The sequence below is a fragment of the Microcebus murinus genome, chromosome 24 (genome assembly GCF_040939455.1).
Source record: "Microcebus murinus isolate Inina chromosome 24, M.murinus_Inina_mat1.0, whole genome shotgun sequence".
In the NCBI taxonomy this organism is placed as follows: Eukaryota; Metazoa; Chordata; class Mammalia; order Primates; family Cheirogaleidae; genus Microcebus; species Microcebus murinus.
This window is the reverse complement of record NC_134127.1, coordinates 11374658-11390557: the sequence shown is the minus strand read 5'-3', so window position 1 is coordinate 11390557 and position 15900 is coordinate 11374658. Positions and strand designations below refer to the sequence as shown.

At 55.2% G+C, this 15900-nt stretch overlaps 1 protein-coding gene across 1 annotated transcript; it reads right to left on the bottom strand.

The window, feature by feature from the left end:
• Positions 1 to 2755: 2755 nt before the first annotated feature.
• Positions 2756 to 15186, bottom strand: DUSP4 (dual specificity phosphatase 4). The gene is made up of 4 exons (XM_012784155.2): positions 14296 to 15186; positions 5338 to 5483; positions 4202 to 4421; positions 2756 to 3731 (listed from the first exon to the last, which is right to left on the bottom strand). The coding sequence occupies exons 1-4, from the start codon at positions 14726 to 14728 to the stop codon at positions 3346 to 3348; spliced, it is 1185 nt and encodes a 394-aa protein (XP_012639609.1). The 5' UTR covers positions 14729 to 15186; the 3' UTR covers positions 2756 to 3345.
• Between the last annotated feature and the right edge of the window lie 714 nt (positions 15187 to 15900).

Genomic DNA, 15900 nt, shown 5'->3' with positions numbered 1-15900 from the left:
TCTTCCTTGAAAATGACTGGTAAACTCTAAGGAAGGGCAGGGTGTTGGGGAGAAGGAGAGAGCCTTTGAAGAAGAGACCCCTCCATCTTTATGGATGGACAGGACAGTTTCAAGGAAAAACATCAACATCCACACACTACTGAGTCCCCTAACAACACTCCACAGATCAGCTGGCTTTTACAAGGAGCCTGGGAGGACATCCCACTCAAGAGCTCCCAAGAGAAACCACCTTGACCTGCAGCAGGGCTGGGAGTGGCAGTGAGACCAGTGAGCCAGGGAAAAAGCCCTGGCTGTGGCTGGTCCAAGAAAAGCTATCTCTGAGTCACATCACACCTGGCCTCCTACAGCACCTTGGCAGCTAGAAAGCAAGGTGGCTTCCCAAACATGGCTTTGTATGGAAAACACCCAGGGAGCAATGAAACACACGGATGCCCGAGTCCCCTCCATGGACCTGCTGGTTTAATCGGTCTACGGTAGTCTGGCTGGCAGAACTTTGAAAGCTCCCCAGGTGACCCTAAGTTTGAGTCACGGCTTTACCACCATAGGCACGGTGACCAACTCCCAATCTCCATCCCTTTCCCCCTTGAAATTGAATCTGTTTGTACATCCTACTTCCCTCTTGTCACCTTCCCAAAGATTGAAATTTTTTTCTCAGGGCTTCCCAAACTCGAAAACTCTCAGGAATCCAGCTGGAATGAGCAACTGAGCAAAACGTCCTCGGCAGGGGAATGACTAAAGCTGGGACCTGCCACCCCCCACCCCACGCCTAATGCTGCTTGGCGGGGCAGCTTGGTGTGTCTCCCCCTGGGCTCCTCACAACCCCCTTTGGGTCAGACGAGATTCTGGGAAGGAGTCTGCAGCATTCCTCCTTCTCCATAGAAAAATCCAGTGAGCATCCTGCTTTTCATAGCCAACGTCAAAGCTGATGATCAGTGAGAGGGCCAATTACAGAAATTTCCCATCACCAGAAATCACTTCCGGGGAGGGGTGATGCCTAGAGAAACTCGTGGACCATGTGGGCTGACCCTGAGGTGGTATCTTCATCAGAGCTGTCCTAAGTCATCCAAGAGGCTTCTGATGGGAGAATAACGATTAAAAAAGTCCCCCTCTTCCAATCAAGCCAATGTCCTATTTTATTTCTAGGTTTGGGGACTCGTATTGTCATCAAGTACAAAGGAAATGGCTTTATAAATTGCTGTTTGACACGTTGATAAGAGGACTGGAATCGGAAAGTGGGCAAAGGATGTATCTGGATTTAGTCCTGAGTTCCGACTGTCTGTGTGGCTGGAATCCAGTCTGGGAAAGCAGGACAGTTTTGGCAAATGTACACTCATTCTATAAAAAGTGCATCTGTTCTGGGGCCCACCTTTCCTCCTCGCCCAACAGGCCCCTTCATTCACACCCACTCACTGCTGGAACCCGAAGCTTTTTCAGCTGCAGAACCCACCTGACTTCTAGGAATTAAGGAAAAAGTAGGAATGTCCAACTGTGCTGTCTCTAAATGGATCCACTGTCTGGGAACCCAACCCCTCCATGCCTCGCCCTTAAAATGGGTCCATTGTCTGGGAACCCAACCCCTCCATGCCTCACCCTTAAACCGTTGAGCGGAGCAGACCCCGGAGGAAGCAGGCAGCCTCTGGCTTTTCCAAGAACAGGGTGCAGGAAACTGACTTCACCTAAGGGCAGGGCCTCACAAAATCAGGACCCATCGTGCCAACACAGGTTCATGGTTCATGGAAGGAAAGTTAACCAACCCCGTCCTGTCTGGGATGCCCGATGAGAAAGAGCATTCCAACATGACTGTGACATTGAGCCTTGAAATTATTTATGGGTGAGCAAGAATGTCTGTTGAGATCTACACTCTCAAAGGGCTTTAAAAAAAAATGTTCTCCTTTCTAGACAAGTTTGCAATCACCTCTACTCTGGCACTCTGAGACAACACTGACCCACAACACTACAAATGAAATAACACGGAGCTTGTTCCCTCCTCCCTCTCCCAGCCCTCCCCCCAGAAAATACATCTTCTTCTTTCCAAAGCCATTCCTCCATCCGGAAAGGCCCAAGGAAGAATTCAAAATGGCAATCGAGTGCCCACGATGCTGAAATGTGGGGTCCACTCCCCCTTTCTTATTCAAAAGAGGGCTTTTAGAAATATTCACCCAAGCAGGAATTTTCTGAATGCAAGAATCTGGTGGCATATTCATCTCAGATAAGCCCCCTAATACCAAAACCTTTGATTTCTGCAAAAGAGAAAAGATGGTGCAACTGACAAAAGGATTCATTTTGGGGATACCTGTAGTTATCTGGTTTTCCCGATGCCTTTGCCAAATGATTCGCTGTAGGAAAATCTGAACAGAACCCAATTGTTCAGGGGCACCTTGTTAAGATATGGCATTTATCTCGGATTAATAGACAAGTCTTAGATCTATGAGAAAGTTGCTCCAACCACCAAATGGATCATGGGAGAGAAAAGGTTGCCTTGTTGTGGTCTAAAATTTCTTCTCTGGTGGTCTATGTGCCCAGCAACCAGCTTCAAAATGACAAAGTAGTTCTTTCTTTCTCTTCCCATTCATCCTGCCTGCTTTTCGGTGGCAACAAATGCAAGTTGACCTCGTGCACACCTACACTACGACAAGGTTGACCTCCTAACTGCTTTGACACCTGCATGCTACTGTGCTGCGCCGTCAGACACCAACATAAATATAGTCTAAGTTCACGGTCACTAGACTCCTTGTACTTACATACTCTGAAGAAATTCTTAATAAATACTTTTATTTATTATTAAGCATAATTATTCACCTGTTGGTGACTCAGAAATGAAAACCACGTCCTCGAAGATTTCTTTTAAAAAAAAAAAACAAAAGTTCCCATAACTACAACAAATGACAACGACGATGACAACAAAAGGGACAAGCACACAGAACCAGGCACTTCTGGCAAACTTGTTTTTCTCCGTGTCTTTCCCCTCCCCTCCCTCCCTCCCCCCTTTAATAAAACTGGTTGGGCACATTTGCCAGGATCTGTGAGTTTCCTAAACTTCAAGCCTTACTGCTTAAAAAAATGAGGTAAGAAATTTCTATCTGAAAAGTAAAACTGACACATAAACCAAACCAAGGTCTTCCCTGGCCGCTGGGACGGCCGTTATTGCTCTAGGTTGGAGTGTTTTGTTTTGTTTGCTGTTGATGTGGAGTCAGAGTCCTTATTGCCGTCGGGATGGCCCCGTGGTCGGCCACGGAGAAATGCACAGGGAAGGAGCTTGGTCACCTGCCCGCAGCTGGTCGGCGTCCACCGGCTGTCCCGCCCCTGCCGGGAGCCACCTCTGGCGTCGGGGGTCCCGGGGCGGCTCTAACAGCTGGGGGAGGTGGTGATGGGGCTGTGCAGGTACGGCAGGCTGCTGGGGGCCGAGTGCACGCCCACGGAGACCGGGAAGCTGAAGACGAACTGCGACGTGGGCGTCGGGGTGGCCTTGCCGCGCTCCCGCAGGGGGCCCGAGGGGCTGGCGGCCTCCGCGGCGCAGGACGTGGCCAGCACCTGGGACTCGAACTGCAGCAGCTGCCCCATGAAGCTGAAGTTGGGCGAGATGATGCTGCGGCGCTGCTTCACGAACTCGAAGGCCTCCTCCAGCCGCACCCGCTTCTTCATCATCAGGTAGGCCAGGCAGATGGTGGCCGAGCGCGAGATGCCCGCCTGGCAGTGCACCAGCACGCGCCCGCGGCAGTCCTTCACCGCATCTGGGGCAGAGAGCGACGCGGTCAGGGCTCCCCGTGCACCCTCCGACCCTCGCCAGGTGGGGTGGGGGGGCCCACTGAGGGGCTAGCCATGCTAGCCTGGGGCGGGGAGCAAGAACCACCCGAGTGGGAGGGACTGTGACATTCCACTCCTTCTGGGGCCTTGCAGTTAAATCCCACCCTACATTAAAGGCTTTGCATTTGCAGAAGCAAAACCACGACCCAGTGCTCCCTTTGTCCTCCTGCCCATCCAGAAAATCTTACCATCTGGACATGGGGCGCCATGCAACTGGGCACCAGTGTAGGGGTCACCTTCCCACTCCCCCCCAACCCAACGTCCCACAGGGGAGCCTTCGACCGAGGAAGAGGGTGCAGGCCTCCTGAGTCCCCGCTTCAACAGAGTCACAGGTGGTTCCGTCCCCTCCGCCCCACCAGCCCTGGGACCCAGGAGCCCAAGGCCGGGCCCAGCCTACCGATGTACTCGATGGCCTCCATGAACCAGGAGCTGATGTCCGCCTTGTGGTTGTCCTCCACGGGAATGCACTTGTACTGATAGTGTCCTTCAAAGTGGTTTGGGCAGTCCGAGGAGACGTTCAGCAGGGCTGTGATGCCCAGGGCGTCCAGCATGTCTCTCCGGGCAGCATGGTAGGCACTGCCGAGGTAGAGGAAGGGAAGGATCTCCACGGGACCCCCCTGCACCAAAAACGGGAAACAAAGGCCCCCAGACAACGTGAGCCTAAGGCAGCCCGGCAAAGGGCTGAGGTGCTGGGGACAGGGAGGGGAAGGCCCGTCTGAGGGGGACTTCTGGGCCCTGAGAGAACACCTGCTGGGCACAGCCCCTCTCCCAGGGTCCCCCTTTGTCCTCCTGGAGGGAGCGATGGGCACAGGGGGACTCTTGAGCCTTCGCCCTCTGTGTGTGGACAGAGAAGCCAGGGCAGGGAAAGCTCCGTGCCCCCCTCCCCCCCGCAGGCCCCAGCAGCCCACCTCCCCGGTGGCAGAGGAAGCAGCAGGACAATGTCTGCGACGTGAAGAGTTCACACCCGCTAACCATCAAGCCACCGTTGTGCCATTCAGGCATGGATTCGGTTGGCTACACCTTCACCTGGCTCCTTAAAAACAGGTGCCATCTTCTTGGCACAGTGAGGCAATGGTGGCTTAAGTCTAAGACCAGCTATTGGGGGGAGCAGAGACCCCCGCATCTGAAAGCGCTGGAGGGGGTGGGCTCGTGAGAAACGGGGTGGCTCAAGTGGGTTTTCTCAGCGGGAGGTGGCGCTATCTACGAATCCACAACCGGCCGGGGTCCAGGGCGCATTCGCTGGCCTGCTCCTTGGGAAAAGGGTGTCTGTCCCCCGCTTCCTGCACAGTCGGCACAAACCTCTAAAGGCCAAACCGGGGAGTCCTGTCTTTCCAGTTCTGTCTTAAGGGACTCTGTCATGAGGGAGCAAAGGGAAGAACACCCCCTCCTAATGCTCAGGGTTGCCACACTGCCCTCCAAATTGAGACCCTGCATTCAAAGCCTTAAAAAACCCTCAGAACTATAAAAAGGGTCCCCTGGCCCCCACCCCCCAGGCCTGGCCCCCTCACCCCGGGGCGCCGCACCGGGGTCTACCTGGTCGTGCAGGGGGGTCCCGCACGAGCCGCAGCCCAAGTCCAAGGACTCCGTGGCGCTGGGGGGCACCGGGGGCGGGATGGCTGCCAGGGCCTTGGTCTTGGAACAGAATTCTGGGTACTCAGAGGAAAACCTCTCGTAGCCACCTGTCAACGAGAGAAAGAAGTTCCGGTTAATGGGGTCCCCAAGGGCGGGGAAGGGACTTGACCCGGGAGAGCGGCAGGGAGGGCGCCGCGCTGGCCACTGGGTGGCGCTGCGGGCCCGGAGATGGCGAGTTGGTGCAGCCAGGACGCTGGGACCTCCCGCAGGCTCATGCCAGAGACTCAGATGAAGGCACGCGCGGGAAAGTGCAGGGGGTAGGCAGAGGGACTCTTTCCAGATTAGCTCCATGGAGCAGGGAACAGCCACAGTGGGCTTCCGCCTTCCACCCCCAATTCCAGCCCTCATTTGGGGGGCGTTCTCCAATGTGGGGAAGGAGGTAAAAAAAAAGAAAAAAATGACCCTGGCACCAGCCCTTCTGGATCTCAGCAACAGGAACAGATGCCAGTTGCATGGCCTCATGAACAGCTGTTCCGTCAACAAGGGGCCAAAACAAGAGGAAATGGGCTTAAATCTAAATAAATCCCTCTTGCTACACACAGGTTTGGGGCAAGGGAGGATTTCCTGACCTGGGAGTCGGGTAAGCTCTGGAAGGGTTATCTGAGGGATCACCTTCCGGAAAAGGGAGATCTTTTAAATAATAACAATACAAGAAAAGATAAATGGCCAACTCTTCCGGGACAGGGTGAGTGCTAACCAGAGCAGGGGTGGAGGTGGGCGGGATGCAGGGAGGACTCGTGGAGGGTTAGGCAAATTTTCAAGCCCTATCTCTGACTTTCTTGTGATCTATGGGACTTTGTTTTGTGGGCAGCTTCCAACCTACGGCATTGTCACAGTGTTCGATCCTAATAGGGTTGTTTATTTTGCAATTTCTGTAGGGCCAGAAATGGATTACGTTAATTCAGTAGGGCTTGCGTGTTGCAGAACCAGCAACTTAAGGGACCCATTCAACTGTCGAAAATGACAAGTTGGCTGATGGTCTTGGATGTAGCTACCTCTTTTCAGCCTTGATGACTGTGACATAGGGCCACTGTCCCCCTAAGAGCCATTCACAGGAATCTTCCAATGTATAGGCATGTGATGGTTAGTCTATTACTTGCCCCAAATCCCAACCCTCAAAAAACTGCTGCCCCAGAGAGGAAGGAAAATGATTCTTTGACCCATCATAAGGCTGGCAGACATAGGGCATACATTTTTTCCTCTGTGACCGGAGGCTTCTCTGTTCCCCTCCGCTCCCTCCCTCAGGATATAAATGGATCTCTCTCTGGTCACAGGCCCTTGTTCCTGCTGAGTCACAGTGACCACAGCCTCCCTGGATGGAAAACCTGCTGGCGGGGCCAGTACTGCCAGTTTCAGACGAGCTGGTGGCCTTAGTGGCCACCACAGCACAGGAGCAGCCCTCTCCTTCCCCCCCTGGAGAAAGTGGAATGGAAACAGATGGATCAACAAACCACGGTTATATCACGTGGGTGCTGTACCAGAAGCCATCACACATTACGTACTTCTAGAGGATTTGAAAACGTTCGAACATAACGATCCCTGTGTCTGTTACATAATTTGAGCTATCAAAACACGTTTTTTAAAAAGAAATGTAAGACACAAGGGGTGCCTGTAAGAGGTGATCAGGAAAAGTCCCCTGCACAGAGTCCTTCGGGGACTGATTCCAGCAGTCGGTGCTCTGCTCCTAGCACCAGGTAACACACCACGAAGCTGTCCCTTCTCAGTGCCTACACTGCCCTCAGCAGAGGTCCCCAAAGGCCACTGTTTGGACTGGGCGATGCTGGCGACGTGCCAGGCTTTTGCCAGCCCACTTTCCCGGGCTTGAGACCCGGTAGGTAAGACAGAGGAAGGGCAGGTAGCACACACCTTGTGTTCCACCCTCCCTTCCTGGTGACAGCCATCGCCGCTGGCTCAGCACCGGACCTGGAGGCAGCTGCTGACCGTGGCGTGGCGTGGCAGGAAGGGGGGACAGGCAGCTGAGTGGGCAGGACCCAGGTGGCCTGAAGGGGGCCACTGGTCCGTCTCCCCCAGGCTGATGGTAACAGAGAGACAGCAACCGTTTGGAAAAGACACCATTAGATCAGAGCAGAAAAAATGGTTACTGAAAAGTCACTTCCCTGTGCAGGATCTTTAAAGAACAAGCACACACACACACAAAAAAAAAAAAACCAAAGTGAAGAAGCAGATTAGCTCACGGGACGGGAGACTGGAAGGTTCTTGCTGCTGATGGTGACAGCCATGAAAGGTTTTTTGCCTTGGGGACTGCTGCTGCCAGGTTTCAGGGGTCTGTGGCTAGTGGTCACAAGGACCAACGCTCAGGCCAGGACCACAGCTGAGGACAACATGCGTTAGGGGATGTAGTCAAGGTCATGGACAAGGATGCGTTCAAGTTAAGAGTTTATCCACCAGATGGAAGAAACCACTCAAGTCCACACCCCCATAAGTCGTGTCTGGGTATCAGATTGGTGTTAATAGAAATTACAGCCCTGTTAAGAGGGAATGCTTCACTATGTGCCAGGCTCTTTCCACATCTGTGTTCAACCAGCCCCCGTGGAAACCATGACTAGGCCCATTTTACAGAATAGGAAACTGAGGCACAGGACAGCAAAGGAACCCGCCTACAGTTCCACGCAGCTGAGGCCAGGTCCAGCCTTCAGCCAGGCGTCCTCAGAGCCGGATGTCTAACCCCTACTGTCAGGCTCGGCCATCTCTGCTTCCCACCCCTTTCTGGTGGCCCTTCCCTTAGGGGCGTTGCCTGCGAGTTTCACCCAGCAAAGATGGACTCTTCATGCAAAACCAGAACTGACCTGAACAGGGTACCACTGCTGACATTTCGCCTAACTCTTCTTTCTACCCCACGGTTTCCTAACTACAGGCTGCCATTAAAGAGTCGTGACCAGCATTTTTCAAAAATGAAATACAGCAGAACAGGAATGAATAGAATGCACTGCATTTTAAGAGGGTATCGTTTCATGAGCTTTTGTTTCAGGTGTGCGGGCGTCCCTCTGCTGGGTCGTGATGTAAATTAAAATGTATTTCCTTACTGTGGGTGGAGTCAAAAAAGAATGTTCTAAGACTTCTTCCCCTCAGTCCCTCCTACCCATCTCCGGATCAGTGCAAGTACCATAACCACAGCTCTTTTGGCAAGAACTAGTTTTAGATCACCAAGTTTTATGAAAGGAAAAGCTTATTCCTACTGTATACAAAGGAGTTGGGCTCTATCCAGCAGGTGCACAAAGAAAACAGGTGGAATCAGATCTAGGTGCAAGACTCAGCTCTAGTTGAGGAAAACGCATCCCTTCCTAAACCCTATTTTTTCCCCACCCTCAAAATATAAAGAGATTCCAGACTATAATGATCTCTAAGTTCCAATATTCTGTGATTCTAAGTAACCAGGATCTACTTATTTGCAGGGCGGTTGTGCCAGTTCCAAAGCTGCAGCTGCCTAAAATCTGCATTTCTATCTTCTGAATAAAATTTCCTAAGAGATAAGCTCTTAGGAATGAATGTTGACCTGTTTTTCCTATGTCCGATTGAATGTATGAATTGAATGTCTTCAAAGTATCTCGTATGGAATGTAATTCCATAACCGATTTCTTACTAATTTTGACCTGTTTTTCCCTGGTCCTTATTTAAGAATGCATTTCCTATTCTTAAATCTCATTTTCTCATCTTAATTTTAAAACTTCAAGGTCTAAAAGAAAAACAGGGAGTATGATTTTCGCTTGGCTTACTGGAGGAATTAATCCATCTACTGTGGGACTCCACGTGCTTTTCTTGTTCTCACACACACCCACACCAGGGAGGCAATTTTCAAAGTTTAGTGGAAATGATGACCTCTGGTCACAAGCTCTCCACTGTACCCACCCTACCCCTGCCGGAGATAATGTATGTATAAGTGCTTTACAAAGCTCGGATTGATGTAGTGCTGATAAAATCGTCATAATAGGACTCTTAATGGATCTGTGATGGGAAGGCTGTCTTTCGGTGACAACTGTCGTCATGCATCTTCAAGGGGCTGCCACTTTTCCCCATTACGCTCTCAACACTCAGAATAGCACCTGTTCCCAGACGGGGCTCATGGCCTTGCCCTTGCCTAGCAAGAAAGTCCGGGGTTGTCTGAAGGTCATTTGCCTTTGGGAACGTCCTTAGTAAGCGCTCATATAAATGCTGAGTAGTATTTGAAATCTACCTAACTGGGCTTCTCACCTTGACACGCCACACACAGCCACACCTGTACCTCCTCGCCAGCTGGCTGACACCTAATGCCGTGCTGAGGGCTAGGTTTGGCTGGCAGTCTCTTCCCTGTCCTTCTGTGCGATCTGCTATGTTCAGCAAACTGGCTTCCGCCGGAGAGTGAACTTTCCTTCCTGTCATGCTTCCTCTGTTAGCCAGCAACTGCCTCCCAAGTAAGGAAATCGGCTCTCTGCTTTCAGATGCTCTAATTTTTAAAAACAATTTCTTGGCTACTTAAAATGACCAGCCTTTCTCCCTTGCTCAGTCGTCCGTGCAGCATCTTGGTGGGTGCAGCACCCAGGACAAGCCCACAGAGACTGCCCTGGTCTCCTTAGCGATCAAGTTTGCATTCTCAAATTACACCTTCTCCCTGTCTGCAGTTACTGTTGTAGGTTGGAAATATGCAATTTAAATGATGCCAAGAGTAGTAAGTTTGCTTCATTCATCGTAATTATTTAATGAATTATGTAATTATTTAATGAATTACAACAGAAGTTGGAAATTACCTTTAACGTCTACCATTAAATAACTCTAACACTCCCAATCTGTAACTGTCATGGGCATTGTGTTACATTTGCAAACAGAAAATGCTAGTCATTGTCCCTTTGCGTAGAAAAGGTATGTAACCTTAGCATCCTGCAGGGCTATGCCATTTGATGCCACTGACCTGGAGAACTGCATATAAAAGACACAGAGATAGCAAGGGGGGGTAGAGAGAAATGACAGAAGACAGTCACCATTGGCCTTAGTGTTTTCTACAGAGAGGGTGACAGCAGCAGCTGTAGGGTCAGGCCTTCGCTACTGGGTACTACAGAGTACTTGAGTTCCAACCTGGAGGGAGAAATCAAAATATCTAGGTGACTCTTCCAGTTTCTCAAAACTGATCCAGGACAGCTTTTAAATGGGGACTTGAATACGAACTGACATAGGTCATGGGCTGAAGCGAATTTTAGACAGAAGAAAAGGAAGTTCATGTGGTCATACCTGAAATCTCTTTGCGCATCAGACTGGTTTGTTATTTGGGGATGTTGGGGGTAAAGAATGACTTTTATTAGGGTAAGAAAATGCTCCTTTTGTTTGTTCCTAATGACCAGGGACATCTAAAACATCGAATCCAAGGAAGTATGAAGGAGAGAAAAAGGGATTTCAAGATGTGTACTGTGATAAAATCTGCAAAGCTGAAATTTCTAAACTGACCCTAAAAATGCCTTTAAAGATTTTAAATTAAATGAGCTTTAAAAAAATTACCCCAGTGGGAATCTTTTAGTAGCAAAAAGACAGAAAATATAGTAGGATTTTCGTTATTGCTTTGAGCAAAACCTGGGTATATTAGAAAATGTAATTAGGACAGGCAGCATTTTACTGGCATAAGTAAAGTTTACTCCTGTCTTTGTGAATTCTCACTGGAATCAGTTCTTAACTACCTGCACTGGGTAACCAATTGCTCTTCAACCAGGCAGACACAGAAAGACTGAATTTTTAACGCAACTAATTAGTAGAACTCGATAGCTTTGGCTGGGGAAGATGACACCACTTTGGAAAATACCCTGTCGTTTTTTACTGCCCACCCCCCACCCCCACCGCCACGATGCCAGACACTAGCCATCAGGACCTTCCATGAGCTTCCAGTCCTGCCCACTTTTACTCACAGGCACCAGCACACAAGAAATAAAGGCCCTGGTTCCCTAGCTGGAAAATAAAATGAACAACTCCAGAGGGAACCAAATTATGCAACCCTTAATTCAGGCATTTATGGAAGATAATCTAAGGGTTTTTTTTTTTTTCTTCCCTTTCTTCTCAATATTCCTTTTTAAGGTCCCTGCTCCGCAGCCCCCTCCCGTTAAACCACATTTCTTCTGCTGCCGGGCAGGGAAGGGAGGTGTCTCTAGAGACAGTAGGAGACACCTTGCTTTCCTCCTACCGGGGAATGCCTCTTCCCGCAGGGGTGTGGGAGCAGATACTTTTTCTTTCCGCCCTTTCTAGGGATGACTTTTCATTAGAGGGCTCAGAAGAGGAAGAGGAACCGGGCTAAACATGGCCTCTGCTTAGCACACTTTGTCAAGATCAGCTGGGCGAAACAGACTCTGGCCCAGGTACCCTCAAAAGACGTCAGCCACCACTGCAGCACACGCTGACGATCCCCCACCTCGGTGAATAATCGTAGGCGCTGCCTTCCACGGGCAGCCTCCCATTGCTTGTGGAAATGCACCTGAACTTGTGGCTGCTGGCGGCGGGGGGTTGGGAGGCCGTTTCTGGAGAGAGAGAGAAGCTAAACCCGCAGCCCAGGCCACGCGGTGTCAGAGTTCGTCCCCTTTGAGACACGGAGGGTGGCCCTCCCTGCCCGCATCCGGGCAGACAACAAGAGGCAGTGCGGGTGTCTGTCCGGAGGAAATGGCCCTTAGAATACTCCTTTCCCGGTGGCCGGGCACCTCGCCACCCACCAGGGGACTGTCATTTTACCGAGAGGCTGTGTGTCCTAGCCGGCCACTTGCCTCGCCCTCGATCTCCATCACTGAGAGGCCCTCAGAATTGCTCTGGCCCCCCGGTGTCGCCGGACTGGCTTCAGGAGGGACAGCGAGGCGCCCAGAGCCCTGGGGGATAAACCTTTAAAATAGCGCCTCCCTCCCCAAGAGCTCGGCCTAGGCGTCTGGGCCCCGGAAGCCCAAGGGCCGAGGTCCCCGAGCTGCCGCTGTAGGGCGGTCCCCTCCGGATTTCTTCCAGGAAGAAAAACAAAACAAAACAATTGCAGACTCCACGTGGGACTAGAGCCCGGCCCGAGCCCCACTGCGCTCTCGCGGCGCGGGTTCGGAGCCCCGCGAAGGAAGGCGCGCGCTCCCGCCCGGAATCGGGGGTCGGGGGCGGGGGGACTCGCAGGTAGCGGGGCACGGGGATCACTCCGGCCAGCCCGGGCCACTCGGGGGGACTTGCGTCCCAGAGGAATTGCTCTCATCTCTCCCACCAGGGCCACAGGCTCAAACAATAGCGCAGTCGCCCACCCTGGTGGTCTACGCGGGACCTGGCAGCGCGCCTGCCGCGGGGCTCCTGGCACAGCTCGGCGCCCAGGGCGGGCGACGCCGGCCCTTCCCTGCGCCCCGCTCCCCGGCTCAGGGCCGGGCCTTCCGGGACAAGCCCCTTCCTGGCATTTTCTCTTGGAGCGCTTTGGGGACAAGGGAGGAGGCCAGGGCTCAACTGGAGGTGTAAAGGGCGGTCCTCACGGAAAATGAAAGAAAAATCAGCAAAATCGCCTTAGCAGTTCAACCAAAGGACAACAGCGGCATTTCCCCAGCAGCTGACAGGTCAAATGGGCAGGAAACAACTGCCGAGAACAAAGCCCCCCGCTGTTCGGCGGGGGCAAACCCGGCCCGCCGGCACTGAGCAGTTTTGTGGTGCTTTTCGGAAGGGGCGGGCGGGGGAGGGAGAGGTTTCCGCCCCCTCCAGCTCCCTTCCTCCCCGGCGGACAGATCCGAGAGGAAAGAAGGGAGGGGGCGAGGGGCGCCCGCGGGGACAGGGGCCGCTCTTTGATGGTGGCGGGGTCTGAGCAGCCGCCCTGGTTCGGAAGCGAGGACCCAACCCGCGCCAAAGAATGCGCGGAACGCGACGGCCGGAGGCGGCGGGGTTGGGGACAGGGGACGGGGGACCGGGGGGCGGGGGAGGGGGCGGCGCAGCGCAGCAGGGGGCGCCCGACCCCCTCGCGCTCTACCAGCTCCGGCCCCCGGGCGGCCGCGGACCCGGCCCAGCAGGTGCGGCGGGCGCGGCGTCCCTCCAGTGACTCGGACGGCACGCGGTCCCGTCGGGGTTAGCGACTTCCAAATGTGACAACACACCCGGGTCGCCAAGAGTTTCATCAGGTTCACTGAAATCAGGCACGCGCCGCCACCGGGTAGCTGCGAAATCGGGTCTGAACAAAAGGTCGTCAATTCCCCGGGGCCCGGATCTGCAGGGGGCAGAGTCACAGTTCCGCCCGGCGCCCCCGGACACCCGGGCCTCCGGCCTCCGCTCCCGGACGAGGTCTAGCCCAGGGCGGGGGACTGGCCACCTTCCAGCCGGAGCTTGGAGTTGGGCAGCGGGAGATACAGATCGCGCCACACGACGTGTGCGACCCTATCCTCCGGTCTGCATTTACCGAGGGTTGGTTTTCAGACCGACCAGCACGGCCGATTTCACCTCGGCGGCCACCAGCCTTCACCCATTCCCCAGCTCTCGGGTTCTCCCGGTCGGACTCGGTGCAGGACCCCGGCACGCAAGCCAGCAGGCCTATCTTGTCCCCACCCGCCCTGCAGTACTTCGGAGCACTTCCCGGGACTCGAAGACGGACCACGCGGAGGAGCCGCTTCACTTTCGGGGTCAGGACCGTTAGGGAGTGCACATAAACGCGGAATCGCTAGGACCCTGTGGAATTGCAGGTGACCGGGGCAACGCGCCCGCACTGTCCCCGTGGAGGACTTGGGAGTTCGCACAGAAAGGCACAAAACCTTGCAAACCCGTGTCCACCAACACAAAGGGGCGCGCGGGGATCCCCGCGGCCAGGAGCCACTCCGGGTACTCCCTCCCATGCCCATAAGGCGCTGGCCGCCAAGCGCCCCTACGCCTACCCCCCAGCTCGCGCCCGGCGCCCGAGTTTACCTTTGAGCAGGCAGATGTCGGTGCGCTCGGCGTTGCGGCGCAGCGCCTGCACCACCAGCGACACGGTGCTGTCCTCGCGGAGGCTCTCGGCGCGCGGGCTGCGCTCGTCATAGACGATGACGGCCGAGTAGAGGCCGGAGCGCAGGCGGGCGCGCACCTCCTCCTCGGCGGGCAGGATCTGCTCCAGGCTCACGGAGCCCTTGGCCCGCCGCCGCACGATGGTGTTGCAGCGCACGTTGACCGAGCCTCGGATGTAGCCCGCGCTGTGCGCCAGGAACGGTCTGCAGTCCAACAGCAGGCACTTGCCACCGCTCGGCAGCCCCAGGGCGCCGTGGCCGCCGCTGCCGCCCGCGCTGCCGCCGCTCTCGTCGCGGTTCATCAGCCTTTTGAGCACACTGCAGTCCATCTCCCGCAGCTCCTCCATCGTCACCATGGTCGCCGGGACCCGAGGCTGCTGAGCGCGCGAGCAAGCGAAGGGCACCCGGGCCAGCTAGGCTGCAGGAAGGGGCGGGCGCGGGCCAAGACGGGGAGCCTGCAGAAGTGGCTGCAAACTTGGCCTTTAGGTGCTCCCGGGGGCGAGCCTCGTCTCCCCAGTCCCCTTCCTCCCGCAGCCGCGCGGTCACATAGCAATCGGAGCCGCCTTGGGCGCCAAGCAGGACGGCGCGCGGCTCGGAGAGGGAGGCGGCGGTGGAGGCGAGTGTGTTTACGGGAGAGGACCACGGGCTCCCTTCCGTGTGGCCTCTAGTGTATTAAGCCAGTTGTGCCGCTCCTGCGGCCACTGGCGCCGGCGCGGCCGATCCCCACGCACCGCCCGAGCTGCGCTCTCTGCCCAGCTAGAGTTCCCTCTCCGGCTTATAGATTTATTAATGCTCCTCCGCGCTCCCGGGGGAGGGGGACTCGGTACTACCTCGGCAGGCCCCGCCTCTTTCCATTCTCGGCCCCGCGCCCGCCCCGCCCCCCGCGCTGGCGCCCCGCCCCCGCCCGGACCCCTCCCCCCGCCCCCGCGCGCGCGCTTGAATGGAGCGCAGGCTGCAGGCGCCCGGTCACGGGACCCCGACGTCACAAAGAGCGGAGTAAACAGGGCGCCGGGTGCTCGCCGCCAGGCCCATTCATAAAACCGAGCCCGAGAGGAAGAGGGAGGCGGCCCGCGACCCGCCGGCGAGCGGCTGCGCCGGACTTTGTGAATGGAGCGCGGCGGCGCCTCTTGTCGTCAGCCCGGCCTGCCGCGCGCGCCCCTCCCGCCGCGGGAGCCGTGTGGCCGCCCAGCCTGCGGCCCGGCGCGCGGCGAGTGGCCGGCCTCGCGGAGGCCGGGCTCGGGGTCGCGGTCTCTTCCCTGTGCGCCTCCGTGCCTCCCCGCCCGGCAGTCCCGCGGGGCTCTCCAGGTACCCGCGTGGACAGGGGGACGTCGCGCCGCTGGCCACCCGGCGGGCCTGCGACCTCCCAGCCCCGGACTTCCCGAGCGCATTGGGCCCGCACGTTCCTTTCTTAAAAACGCGACTTCTCAGTCGTTCGCTTACGCCACCAGCGCGATCGATTTTCATCCTAAGCCATTAAATCGGCTTTATAGCTTCCCGAGGAACGTGGGCAGACCCCAATTTAGAAGAT

Bases quoted from the DNA above. Each gene is read 5' to 3' on its own strand.
- DUSP4 (XM_012784155.2), bottom strand. From the start codon at position 14,728: ATGGTGACGATGGAGGAGCTGCGGGAGATGGACTGCAGTGTGCTCAAA. The intron at 5,484-14,295 runs GTAAACTCGGGC...TCTCGTTGACAG, and splicing joins CGACATCTGCCTGCTCAAAG to GTGGCTACGAGAGGTTTTCC. The intron at 4,422-5,337 runs GTAGACCCCGGT...TTTTTGGTGCAG, and splicing joins GGACCCCCCTGCACGACCAG to GGGGGTCCCGTGGAGATCCT.